We start from the raw sequence: 14406 nt of genomic DNA on the forward strand, positions 1-14406 counted from the left end.
AGCAATCCAGGTCAGTCAGTTCTCACATTCAAGTTCCTCAAGTCATCTAACACAAACAGACTGTTGACATGCTTACTTATTATGTCCCAACTCTGATTGCCAAAATAACTTGAAAAACACTGTTGTGGAAAACAGGTAGGAGATCACACTAAAATCTCTGATAAGTTAACCATCCAAATACAAATGGCTACTGTTACTGAAACCACAGGAAACACTGCTTTATACTGAGACAATGTCAGAGGCTGATTGATCAGACACCTCATCACAACATCTGCAATTTTGCTTTTAATATCACAGTTGGACTACTTGCTTATTGTTGGTTATAGGACTTAATCTGCAGCTTTAGCAATATTTTACTAATGTCCTTTCCTGAAAGTGAAGTATTGATAAAATATCAGATAATATAAAGTTTGAAAAAGCTGCTGCTTTCACCTAAGGATCAGAATAACTTCCCTATAAAAATTTGTGTGTGCATCTTCTCTACCATTATATTATCTAGGTGTATCATAACCTGTTTGCCTTTTCAGCATGATGTATAGAAGTACTATTCTCCTTATTTTATAAACTGGCAAAATTCATAGAAAGACTAGATGACTTTCAAATTGCCAAGAAGCCTAACGTAATAAAGAGAAATGAACTTTTCTCTTTTCAACTTTTTATCAGCAATCCAACAGCAGCCTTATCAGAGAGAGCATTAATTCCAAACATCTTATTGAAAGCGGAAAAAAATAAACAAAACCCTCAAAACTCACACTGGCCTAGTGACAGGGTTGTATTTTAGTCACTAAAAGTTTCTTAGATACAAGAGTTATTTTATTTTGCCTTTTCAAGAGGAAGATCCTACTATTTCACCTGAAGACTGTCAAAATTCTGTCTCAGTCAGAGCAGCTTCCTCAGTAACTTCTTCAGTACTATTTCCACAAGTTAGAATCCCTGAGGCTAGGGTCCACACGTTGGCATATAGATCTTGAGGTCAGACATGTTTGTTAAGTAGCGAGAAAGCAATCTTAAATCTAGAATTAGTAGCCAGGGAAGGAGGGCAATAGCATGTTGTAGTGCCTGAAGACTTTTCATTCAGTTCATTTGGATTTCCATGACTGCATGTATGCAGAAATTTAGCTTAAAATTAATAGAAGTAAGATCTTCCTCAGTAAATGTGAGTGGAAGAAGAAGGTGAACAAAGTTTAACAGCAAGATAGAAGGTAAAGAAACCTTTAAATACAAATATTTTCAGATTATTCAAGGTGAAAGTGGTTCTCATGCTTTGCAGCACTTACAGATCAGAGATGACAAGCCTTCCTTAAGGGGAGACCTAAATTCTGGTTTTAAGCTTGTTCACTTTTCTGACTAGCTCGCTCACTTTTCTGACTAGCTCGCTCTTCCCTTCAGTTTCAACAAGTCATTCTTCATTCATGAACTGTTTTTTTTCTGTCTTCAGATTATTTTTGCATCAATCAAGAATAAGCAGGGACTCAGGGACAATCAAGAAAACTCATACTGCTACAGGGCCATCACAAGCTGAATACTTAAAATTCTCCCCATTTGTAGATATTAGGATCTTCTTCCTCATTTATAGATATTAGGATCAAGTCCTGCTTTCTTCCAGTTTTCTCAAAGACACTTGGAAGAAATAAAGGGATAAAGGAGAATGAAAGCCAGGTAACATGGCCTACATAACAACCTTCTAAGTAGCTAAAAGTTCTACCATTTTAACTGGACTTCTCCTTTAGCATCTTCTTAACAGAAATACGATCCATGAAAGTCTCCTCTGAATACAGTACTGCTTACTACTCAGTGCAGAGAGGAACAGCAAATTTTACTTTTTTTCCCCTCCATACATGCCATGCCTATTGAGATTAAACAGGCAACTGTCCTAAAGAGCTTACATTTATTCAGTGCCCAGGATCATTTGCTTCTGACATTGTCTTACAATAAACATGATTAATGCATTATCAGAGTATCAATCCTACTACAGGTAGCTAAGACTAAAGTAGTTTTCTGACATGAATCATTTGGGTGCTGAAGCGAGGACAATGCACCTGCAGGATTCTGCAGAAGAGAGACAGCAGGTGCCTACTACCTATCAATAGTCTAATGTGGAGGAGCTACTGCAGTATTACTACTAATAGCTCTTGAAACATTCTCTTTGAGATATCTCCTTATATACATCAAAGATATTGTAGAATGAGTTAAATGCTTTCCTTGATATACGTTGCTAAATAAATATATAGTATTACTAAGTTAAGCAAATGTGCTCTTTATGTGGAAGTGTCATATCCTGGACTTGGAATGAAAGTTCTTCTGCATACAGTTCTGCTTACTGCTTTATCAGAGATAAGGGAATGATGAGGAGCACTGTAAACACTGACTAGGGGTACAGGAACTTTCATAAACTATATTTCAAAAAATTAAATATAAAATTATTAAGCAACTAGTCAGGGCATCTAAAATGTGTCTAAAGAAATGAGCACAAAAACATGAAGGCTGTAGATGAACCCTTCTTACAAATATTAGTGTTTAATATTGCACTAAAAATGAATGAGATAATGAAATTAATCTAAATGTAAAAGTTTCACCTTCCTAACAAGGTGATGTAGTTAGCTGTAAAACAATCCTACCAAACACATTTGGAAAGATTTAACTTTGGAAACAAGACAGAAAAACCAGAACACTAAAAAGTATTTATATATACTTATATAAGTATTTTCATTATCAACTTTTAATATGGTAATACGATTATCACATTTTGATCCATAGCACAAGAAAACATATTTGAAGGAAGGTTTCTATGAATCCTTCCATGCATTAGAAAAAATGAAGTCAATAAAATTAAAAGAGGAAGTCCTAAATGACTCACACCAAGTATTTCCTAGAAAAGTGATGTGAAATAGTCTCTCCAAATATACTAAGAGAAAAGTAGCATTCAATTTGATTAAACACCGGTTTTGTTCTAGACTGGAGCCCTCAAGCCAAGTGAGCTATATATTCTTTTTTCTACTGCCACCTAGTGTATATTTTGATTTCCTTCATCTAGGAAAATTTTTACAACTGAAATTACACTGAAGATTTTAAGATAAAACTAAATCAACAGAAGCTATTTCTGATCAACATATAAACTCTATGTACCTTAATTCTGTTCAAATCTCAAAGCTATGTTTTGAAAGGAAACTTTTTTCTACCTTCCATCTATTTTAAAGAGGTCTCTAGATTATGAAAGGTAAATTATATACAAACATGGTAAATTCATAAATAAAACTGTCACCAAGTAGAATGCATTTTTTAGTATTTTTCACTAAAACTGCATTACTGTTTAAAGCCACTGTTTTCAAATAACTCCAAAAGGTCCTTGTGTCAAAGAGAGACAATGACTGGGATTTATCTCAGCTAAATTTAGACATACTGCTAGACATCTATATTTGAGCTGGTCACCCAAGATTACCTCTGTGGTCAACAGAAAAAAAAGCAGGTGCCTTCAGAGAACAAGTCATTTACTTACATTTACAAATAGTCTGAATAAGTGTAATGATTATAAGCATTAAATCTCTACTTACTCAAATATTCAAGAAATCACATTGACCAGTGCAGTTGGAGAACGGTTGTAAAGAATTGTAAGTCAATAACAGGAAATTCAACACTTCATTAAAATTCAGGCTACTGCTGGTCTGAGGAGGAGGAGTTCTTGTAAAAGTTAATTATGTGTCAAAAAATAGGTATGTAGAGAGAGAAAAAAAAAAAACCTAGGGAGTGACTTAAATATTAATGGTTCTATGTATAGCTTGGAAGAGTGAATAAAGAAAAGTTATGAGAAAAGGTGAAAGTACACACTAGCTCCAAGTTTTTGTCACTATCCTGAAGGCAAAATACCAGGTGATACCTATAATTCTTAATGCCCTTGTGCAAGCTGCTTTATTCAAAACAGCACTTCCAACAGGTGATGTGGGAAAACACTGCAACTGTGTCTCTGATCCCAGCTGAAGAAACCAGCTCAGCACAACTCAGGGCAATGCATTACAACATATCTCAAATGTCTATGTAACATTGTAGTGGCTTGTAGCAAACCTTAAATGGTCATCTATGCTTTTAAATATCCCTTATCTAAACTGCCTCTTCTGTCTGCTTGTAATTCTTGCATATGTTACCAAGTCTCTTAGAAAACTGTTACTTCCGTTTAGTTAAGATAGATTATCTTACCCCATTCACAGAAATATGAAGAGAAAGGAAGAAAATAAAGAGAAAGAAAACAGTTATGAATATTATCTGAGGTGTAGATATTAGGAAAAACTGTGTCATTACAATTGTTGTGCTGTAGTGGAATAAGATCCCCCAAAGAGCCTGGGGAATCTCTATCATTCTTCAAGGCCCTCTAACTAGACACAGCTGACTTCATGTAACATTAACAAGAATAGATGACTTCCAAAAGCTCGCTCTGACACATCTGTGATTCAATCCCTCCTTTCCCTTATATATGAGAAACATGATGAACCACTGAAAGATGAGGGTGGTATTGTGGTGGAACTGACTAATGTCAAAATTCTATCTGTTGCCTCAAACTTAGAAAGAGGCTGAGGTATTAAAAAAATAACAAGTTTTAACCAAAGAAGGACAAAAATACTTTTATTTTTTTTTCTTATCCAGAGTACAGCATAGCACAGTGGGGCAAGACATGATGCTTCTTCTCATTTATGAGAGGAAATATTTAAGACAATGGAACACTGAAAAATTTCAAGCACAGTTAGTGCCACTAAAGCATATTACTGCTGGTAGTAACCTGATGCTAGTTTTGTCTGGATAAATTATGTTTCTGTCCAGTTGGTAAGGTCTATTCTTCCTCATCATAACAAAAATCCCCTCTGTAGACAGGAGGAGCAATAAAAAAATCAGTAAAAGACATACAGAGCAACAGAACTCAGTAACTTCACCTTAACTTTGTCTAAATTACTGCATTATTAATTCTGAAAATTAGCTGTAAGAGAGATCCTAATCATTATTACTATAATATTTAATTTAAATATGTAAAAATTTAGTATATTACAATAATATGAATTTTGTGGAACTATCAGACACTGTTTTGTCTCAAAGATATTCTACTGACAATGTGTTTAGTTTTCCATTAACATCACAACAACCCTATTCCTAAAATCCTGAAATCAGGCCAGAAAATAAACCACAAAGAGTCCAAAACTTTGCTGGGACAAATGACAAAACCATAGAGCCCTTTCACCACTATGGAGCACCTACGAATAAATGCAGACATTAGGTTAAGTGAGTCTGTCAAAACTAACTGATAAATAACTTCTTGACATTCAACTATCAAATTTCCCTGATGTGCCCTTTCAGTATTAAAACTGAGGTGCTTCCTAGTCTTAGTTTAACTCTAGCCTGAACTCATTAATGCTTTCCCAGAGCTCCTCAGTTACCTGCGATCAGGAAAAGGAAAAAACGTGAAAAATTGCTTTAGAGTACACTGACATCTTTGCCAAGCATCTGAGCAGGAGAGGTCTGGAAACACTGACCTGAACAGAAAGCAACTGAAATCTGCAGCTATAAGCTACTGTTTACTTAGCACATGTTATACCTGGGTGCAATTTGAACGCGTCTTGAAGCAAACTGTTGATACAGCAAGAGTGGCTTAAATCTCCTAGGAAAGGCTGTGATAGTTCTGGCACTGACCAACTATACTGTAGGCTGGCACCAGTAAACTTAACTTCATTCATTGACCTTACAATGAATATCAAAGTCCAGCACAGAAGTTTGTTTATGAAGCTTGTCATATACGCAGTTATCCTGTTCTTGTTCTGATCAAAATGCTAAGCATCAGAAAGCTTCACATCCAACACATCAACACAACCAGGCACGTGAGAAATCTCAGTGATGAATTCTGTGAGAGTTCCCCTCCTCCACCAAGGTGTTTTCAATCTGTATACTATTCATATTGCATATATTCATATTGCATACGTACCCACCCACCAAAAAAAAAATCTCCAAATGGCAATGTTTTAAAACTCCAAGTAAGAAAAAAATGCCATGGTAGCAGTATTTACATTTTATATGAACACAACCAGGTAATGGTGAATTTCTATAGTACTATGACAGTATATGACAGCAACCAAAAAGTTCCAAGATTTATCTGTGAAACAGTTCTTCAACACTAGAGGCACCTGGACAAAATCAAAAAAGATATAAAAGTACAGGTAATCACCATGCAGAAGCTAGCCAGCTCTGTCAAAGACAGTCACAGGTATAGCATAAGCAATGACCTCATTGAAGGCATAGTACTTTTTACCAATTTGCTTACAGACAACACGACAAACAGGATTTTTCCAAATAATGAAACAGAATATTTGATATTTCATTTTGGTTCCCAAATTTCCAATACTTCCAAGGGATGCCAGTAGATGCTTTGACAGCAACGTAGTTCAAGAATGAAGTTATCATGAAATCAAACTACACAGTGACATAAAACACACAACTAACCTATAAAGTCTTTCTAAACTTTTAGATACATATTAAGATCTTCTCATGATACCTTGGAAAGAGCAACAACTTGTGGCAATCAAATATTTGACTTTCAGTAATAATGTCACTTTGTCCTGCTTATAATGATGTATTTTGATTAGTATTCTAAAGCTCACTGCAGATTCAGAACCTTCTGCAACACTTGCCAAGTTACTTCAGAAACCAGATTATCACCTATGGTTTTTTTAAATCAGATGTACAGACTTATATTAAAAGCATGAAAGGAATTTCAGCATAAATCTGACAGCATCAGCTAGTCTAATAAACTTAATGTGGATTCATAAATTACAGTTGCTCCCAAAGTATTATTCATAACAATAAAATGTTCTCTGGTATACACAGAACATATTTAACTATAAATGCCAGACAGCTTCTGGTTTCCTGTATTAGATAACTTACTGCACTCACCTCAACTGACTGAAGTTTTCCATCATGGAGATGAGGTGATCTCGGGTAAATATCAAGTAGATGAGGAGGCTCATCAATATGTGTTCTTCTAAAATTGTGTTTAAGAACTTCTTTATAATCAAAAGAATCAAAGTTTGTTTTCCATAGTAATACCTGTAAGAAGCCATCATATCAGTAACTACTAGAAGTCTATTCAGTGCTCAAAACATAACTACTGAGTCAAGTCTGTTATTACTAATAGAGCACTACATCATAATAAACTGCAGTGATCACTTAGTCTGATCTCTACAACACAGGTACTTCCCCAGAGTATCTTGTACTTCAAGTCTAAAAGATGTGATTTAGTTTATTAAAACAAACAAACAAACAAACAACAACTCTAAAATATGTCCACAATCATAAAACAAAGCAAACTTCTGTCCCACTGAACCAAGTTATTTTTCTGACAAATCAAGTGGTCATACACTGTTAAGTTTCTGCCCCATATAAAGGCTTGCAGGTTTAATAAGAAAGTTTGATGGCATAATAGAAATGACAGAGTTCCACAGAACTCTGAAACACCTGGTTCCAGTGTTTTAGCAGCAGGAATCTGCTTTCTGAACCTTGTCCAATTATACTCTAGGTAGCAACAATATACAATAGTCATACAATGGTCAAATGCAGAAGTGAGGTCATAGAATGGAGAGAGAGGTAGTCCAAAGCTGTTCTATCCATCCAGTCTTATGGATATTCCAGGAAACCAAACCATAACACACCCTACATTAACAGTAAACCAACAGAGTGAGTCAAGAAGTCCCACAACTATTCTCCTGGCAGACCTGGAAGAGGGCTGTGGACAGATCAGCAAGAAAGGATGTTTGTGGAATACATGTGTGTATACACCAACAGAAAATGGACACTGAAGAATCAAGTTCTTATGTTTACTATAGATAAAGATATATACACTGGTAGTTACCTAACAGTGGTCAGCAATGAACCTTTTAAACCTAGAAAAGTAAAAACTATAACAAAATAAGTAGCCCTCTCCCACCAAAACTTGAATAAAACAAAGGGGAAAACTTCAACAAATACAGGAAGGCCTGTTTTTAAGGTAACTACACCCAGGATTCATTATCAGACCTACTAGGACTACTTTATAAATTCAACTTTTAAATAAGAAAGTGCTTCCTGATGAAACTGGATCTTCCTTCTCTTGCATTCAGAATGAAACCACTACATCAAACTGCTGAGAAACATGGGTCACTTTATAGATTTTTACCTACTCTCTCCCTGATGCCGTGCACCAGCTCTACAGCATGGAATCACAGGGCAGGAGAAGGCAACGACATGACTGCATTGAACATGCCTGTTCATTCAGGGTGCCCCAAATTCAAAAGAAGTTTGAAATAAGACAGGCATTCCCAGGGCATGCTGGCATTCAACTGGGAGGCTGTGTTAGGCTTAACACAATAGGTCTTTTCCCTCATCAGAGCTTCTCAGATAACTCTTCTGTCAGGTGACCTAGTTTAATACATGCACATTGTTTCCTCTCAAGTTAAGTATAATATACAAATCATCATAAAACTCAAATGAAGTACTCATGAAAGGTAAGGTCAACAATTCAGAATTACTTGGGAATCTAAGTTGCATTTTGTAACTTAAAAAAATCTTATTAAAAACTTCAGTATGAAAAAGAAAATATTATACTGATAGGTCAAGAAATAAATCTCTTTCCCCAGTTCTTGGGGGTTTTTTTTGGTTGTTTAGGGTTTTTTGTTTTGTTTGGGGTTTTTTCCACTTGTAAAATTACTATTGGAAGTCTGACAACATAACATTTTCACTTTTCCAATAACTGCAAATCTTGGCAGTGCTTCTTACTTAACACCTTGTGACAGAAAGCAATTTTAATTTTTTTTCAAGTGCTTTCAAGTCATTCCAGAAAAGTGTGCTACTGTAAGCAATAAGTAAAAACCAGAAACAGATTGCATTTGTTCTAATGATACTGAAGTTTTTAATTGAAAATAGTATTTCAATAGCTGAAACTTATTTCAAGCTCCAGAAAACAAAATAAAAACACGAATCATGGTAAATTCAAAGGTTCTTAATTTCTACATCATGGCTTTCTGTATCTATGTTGAGCTTTTGGCTTCTTCTAACAGGAAACAATGGAAAAGACAATTAATATTAAGGAACATTTCAGACTGAAAATTTAAACCTTATGCTACAAAAGTTCTTTCATTTGGAAAATGTAAAGACCTGACAGAGATGATTTAAAGTTTGATAGTATTTTTTCAGTTGTAAGATTCATCACAGCAGATGAAGATTAATTATACGATTTGCTGTTTAATTTAACTTTTTTGTTTTAAATGCTCAAACAACCCTTCCCTATGTATAATCCATTACTTTACTGTTTCATTGAAGTAAATTAGCAAAGCTAACACAAGACTGTTTTTCCCCAATTCTTGCCAAATTTTTCCCAGTAATACAACTTAATTCTTGCAATTACAGAGTAGAGACTTTAAAAGAAGTGAAAACCTAACAAAGTAACTAGGCCTTAATACAAACTGCAACACAACGACTTAGTTGACACTGAATTGCAACACTTAAAATATTTTTATTTAAAAATCATTCCTTTATTTTAATATTCAAAATAGAAGTGACTAGTATTGTGGTCTTCTCCTCATCATAACATCCAGTGCAAATTAACACACTAGTAGACAGAATGCATGTGAGCACACTGTAAGTAGCATGTTACTGTGACATACTATATATAACTCCCATCCACTGCAACAAACATTAAGACATTCAGTTTAAAGAGACAATACCACAAACCTGAGCATCTGCTCCACCTGAGGCAAATTTTTCACCACCTTTTGAAAAAGCCACAGAAAGTACAGGTCCCTGGAGAAAAAAAAAGGCATACAATAAAATTACAGTTACTGTAATCATGGTGCTTTAATGCAAAGAGAAAAACATTGATGCCATTACCTACTATAACAGAATTTTCAATTTTAATAAAATAAGGAACAACTTTACTATAGTGAAATTTTTGCCAAACAATTTCATTGAAGAGTTAATATTGCACTTCTCAGTAAGATGCTGTATTACAATTACCATAATCAATACTAGGAAAATAGTGGCATTTTCATTAGATTTTATACTTCAACTCTGCAACAAAAAATTACAAAATATATATTAAATTACTCAAGGCTATGTGTTTGACTGATTCATTATCAAAAATCGGGTTTGTTTTGCATTAAGAGGAAAAGGAGGAAATGCCTGCCATTCTTCACCAAAGTTGTCTTCTGTAAGCTTCTCCCTCCTTAGAAAGCAGTGGTTTTCAATAGACAAAAAGACTAAGCGCCAAATAATATGATTTTGAAAATCAAGAGGATTTTTAATGAATTCAGAACATGAACTACTACTTAACATTTAGCATGTCATATTGACAGATAAAAAGGCCAGAGGTAAAACAGATGCATTTCCTTAACCACTTGTAACAAGCTGCATTAATACAACACCTTGCTGTCCACTAAAGTTTATCCGCAAGTTGTAAGATATAAGACACGACAGCATAAACGTTAGTTTCCCTTTGAAAAGATACTGAACAATCTATTAAAATCTCCATTTAAAGGGGATTATTGTGTATACCTTGTGTCCATGGAGAGTGTAAATAAGTCTTTCTTCTAAGAGGTCCAGAATCTTAAGGGTACCATCAGTAGAAGCAGTGATGAGGTAGTTACCAGAAGGATGGAATGATACACAATTAACCCCTGCTCTGTGAACTAATTTACAGAAGACAATATTCAAAGGCTGTAGATATCTACTAAGAGGAAACGTACACTTTATTTCTTTGCTCTTTTCTACTTCCTAAAGAACAGCCTACTTCATTTAAGGGAAAAACAACCAGTGCTGGGGCATAGCAGACTCTCAAAAGTATTTGCTTAGTTCTGATTGAAAAATTAGGAGATGCAAAGAAATAAAAAGGATTCAGATTGGATTTTTAGGTTTGCTAGACTACAAAAAGATACTTACAATATGCCAATATGACTTGTTTGTCCACTTTCCCCAGTAAGGAATGAAATAACATACTCTAATAAATCACAATTCATTGCAAAGAGATCCCTTGTAAAGAAAATAAAACAAACTACATTGGTTTTACCTTTGAAATGCTGCAGTAGCTTGTTCATTCGAATATCCCACAGTTTTACTGTATGATTGGAACCTGCAGAAACTATACACGTTCCACTTGGGTTGAAATCCACAAAATTTACAAATCTAAATATAATTAATGAAAACAGATTGATTATATGTTTCCATAGAAATATTTAGGTGTATATATACATAAACCCACAATATTAACACTGAGCCACCAAAAACTTGCGTGAAATCCAAGTGTATGGAAACTCAATGCATTTCAAGTAACTGAAATAAGCATAAGAAAACAAGATGTGCACGATAAATCAGACTGTACGTGGCTTTTGTTGAAAATATAGTATAATTGACCCAACTCAAACCTTCAGAGTTTGTTTTGGAGTATAAAGTTCCCAGAAGATAGTGCTGCAAAGAGTTTGTAAGCAACAAGTAAAATAATTATGTCTAAAAACTGAATATCTAGCTGTAACAATATTGTAAATTGGTAAAAAGGATGAAGGCAGCCATGAAACCAGCAAAGCACATATACAAGATATATATTCCACTGACTTGTTAATTAAAACTCTGGTTCCAAGATGTTTAAGAAAACTGCGTATAAGTAAAAACAAGTATTTTTTAAATTTAAAGAAGGCAGATCACTGAAGCTAACAGAATATTTTTTCATCAACAAATGGAAAATTCTTCAACTTCTCTTCTTGTTGAAGCATCCAATATCAAATAGCACTATCAAAATGGAGGGAAAACTCAAAAACATTCCAAAAATCCAAGAATAACCCCACTCCTGCCTGGACTGACTTTGTTGATGGAAAACAGCTGGATAAGTGCAGTCAGTTAACCTCTTTAGAAAAACTCTAGATGAAGTATTTTACTTCACATGGGTGGTAGATGTTTGATCTGTTTTCAGATTTAACACATAAAGATGTTAATATCACAGAAGATGCATTTGATCTCATTAAAATGACACATTTACACTTCTTTTTTTTTCTAGTAACACTTACCCTTCATAATCTGAGAAGCTATTAATGCAATTTTTATTTCTTGTATCCCAAATCTTAACAGATTTATCCTCACTGCAAGATGCTATTATTCTTCCATCAGGTGAAAATCTGGAATGTGCATTGTGTATACATTATTAAACATCTGATACTACCTAGATGAGCATTACAGACATAAGTCGAAAATTACCAGAGCCAAGAAAGCCCATTTGAAATAAAGATGTGTAACGTTTAAAGGACATTTGAATTTCTCGTATTTCTCAGGGACTAATAAAACTGAAAAGCTTCTCCCCTTACTCCTCCCTGCTTCATTTCACAATCAAATACAATTAAAAACAGAGCCATAAGCAAGAGAAAGAGTGGGGCAGGTAGGTATCAGCAGCCTAAGGATGTCACTTCAGATGCCGAAGAGGTTATTATAGAAAACTATAGGCAAAAGAAAAAGAGGACACAGTAGAACCTTGTGTTCCATTTTAACCTACATATATGTTCTCCTCTGAGTTCTCCCTAGACTTACAAATTGTTAGCAAAGCATTCACAATTACTCCTAGACTAGCAGACTAGGTTTTTAAATAGTAAAACTGATTTGGGTAGAATTTCCTCAAGCATTATTATTTCACATCTTGAGCAACTTCACAAGGACATTAGAAAACTGTTCAAGAACTTCCACATGCAATTTCCTAGAGCTTTAATTTTTCTTTTCAACAATCAGATACTTTGAAACTTTGTAGGGCTCTGCACTTCACACCAGGGTTAAATTTCTTTCTCGATAGATTTAAATCAGGCATCTCTTAGTTGAAAATTTCCCATCAATGTGGCAAAAAGGAAAAGAAAAACCAGCAAAGAACAAGAATAGTTAAGAAAACCCTTACCACACATAATAAATCTAAAAACAAGTGAAGGCTGTGAAATAAGTTAATACAGCATGAAACCAAACAAGACTGGGGAAAGACTGGATACTGACTGAAAATAAATACAGAAGACTGTGTTTGTCCTTTAAAGAATTAATACACAGCAACAGATTTAATATGTACACATATTAATACAGAGCAAGCTTTCATAATTCAACTAGGAGATATATACAAAACTTGTGTAAATAAGATTGATTGATTAAAATTGAATTATTCGTGATAGATAATCATTTGTGTTTCACAGATTTTTCTTCCCTTAGTTCTGCCCTGGGACATAAAAACACTTTGTTAGGTGTTCTGCTTTACCAAGAGAATAAAAATAACACTTACTTGGCACAGAGAACCCAATGAGTGTGTTGGAATAGGGTAAACAACAGGCGCTGACTGCAAACACTCCATATTTTTATTGATTTATCATTGGATGCTGAAACTAGAGAGCAGCCATCATGGGAGAAGCTCACACTACGAACAGATGCTGTATGACCTTTCAATACTGATGATTCTCCATGACTAAGGGGGTAGGGGGGAAAAGAAACAAAACCCCAAACACCAAGTCATAAATCACAACTATATTAAAGAGTTTAAAACCCTGTAAAACTCAATGTTAACATATTCAGAATCTTAGTGTCACCATTATTTTTTACTTATTTCAATGTTAATTATTAGAATAACATCCTTTAAATTGCATTTAATATGACACAATTTTAGAGAACTGTGCAAGTAACTAGAAGCATTAACCTTCAGTACCATTAGCATTAATATTTGAAAGAGAATTTTTTTTATACAGTAATCTACAAAATGCTTTAAAGTAACATCAGTTTTTCTACCATCATTCTGAATTGCTTGTAATCACTACTACTTAAGAACAGTCTAATAAAGCAAGTAGATTAAAACCAGTTTTTTTCCAAAAAAGCTATTTTGTTTCCTTCATCATTTGTCTCCCCTAAATGAAGTGCAGCCATGCAATCTTTACTAAAATATAATCTTTAATCCAGACAAATACTACCAAGTATAGTCCTACACACATGAAACTGTGACCTCTGAACTGCTACATTTTTCTTTTGAAACTACAGCATATTCAGTAAAGAATAAAGTAACACAGTAAAGAACTGTGCTATTTGTGCTCTCCAACCTCTGTTTCTGTCAAAGCCCAGGCATGTGGGAAGGAAAAAGAAACTTTCCTTGAGCAGACTCCAGTATTCGAATTACACTTTAATGAAACACATATCTAGCATTGGCCAGTTATACTCACATGCAAGGAATCCATAGTCTGACAGTATGATCTTGAGAAGATGAAGCCAGTAGCTGCCCATCTGGTGAGAACTCTACACTGGTCACCGCTTCCATATGGCCTATAAATCTGTAAGCTCTGCATCGTGCCTGCAGCTTCCACACCATAAGAAACCTATCCAAAGAGCAGGTAGCTGGCAAGAAGTAAGACA

At 34.6% G+C, this 14406-nt stretch overlaps 1 protein-coding gene across 2 annotated transcripts in view; it reads right to left on the reverse strand.

Moving 5' to 3' along the window:
• Positions 1–14406, reverse strand: part of POC1B (POC1 centriolar protein B) — a 47496-nt gene that overhangs the window by 24490 nt on the left and 8600 nt on the right. For both annotated transcript variants that reach the window (XM_050324006.1, XM_050324007.1), the window contains exons 3-9: positions 14217–14388; positions 13295–13474; positions 12057–12164; positions 11066–11181; positions 10555–10688; positions 9736–9804; positions 6925–7077 (exon numbers count right to left, since the gene is read on the reverse strand). In XM_050324006.1, coding sequence (XP_050179963.1) covers positions 6925–7077; positions 9736–9804; positions 10555–10688; positions 11066–11181; positions 12057–12164; positions 13295–13474; positions 14217–14388 — 932 coding nt within the window. The remainder of the gene's footprint in view (positions 1–6924; positions 7078–9735; positions 9805–10554; positions 10689–11065; positions 11182–12056; positions 12165–13294; positions 13475–14216; positions 14389–14406) is intronic.

Source organism: Myiozetetes cayanensis, unplaced genomic scaffold (genome assembly GCF_022539395.1).
Source record: "Myiozetetes cayanensis isolate MyiCay16 unplaced genomic scaffold, myiCay2020 scf3, whole genome shotgun sequence".
In the NCBI taxonomy this organism is placed as follows: Eukaryota; Metazoa; Chordata; class Aves; order Passeriformes; family Tyrannidae; genus Myiozetetes; species Myiozetetes cayanensis.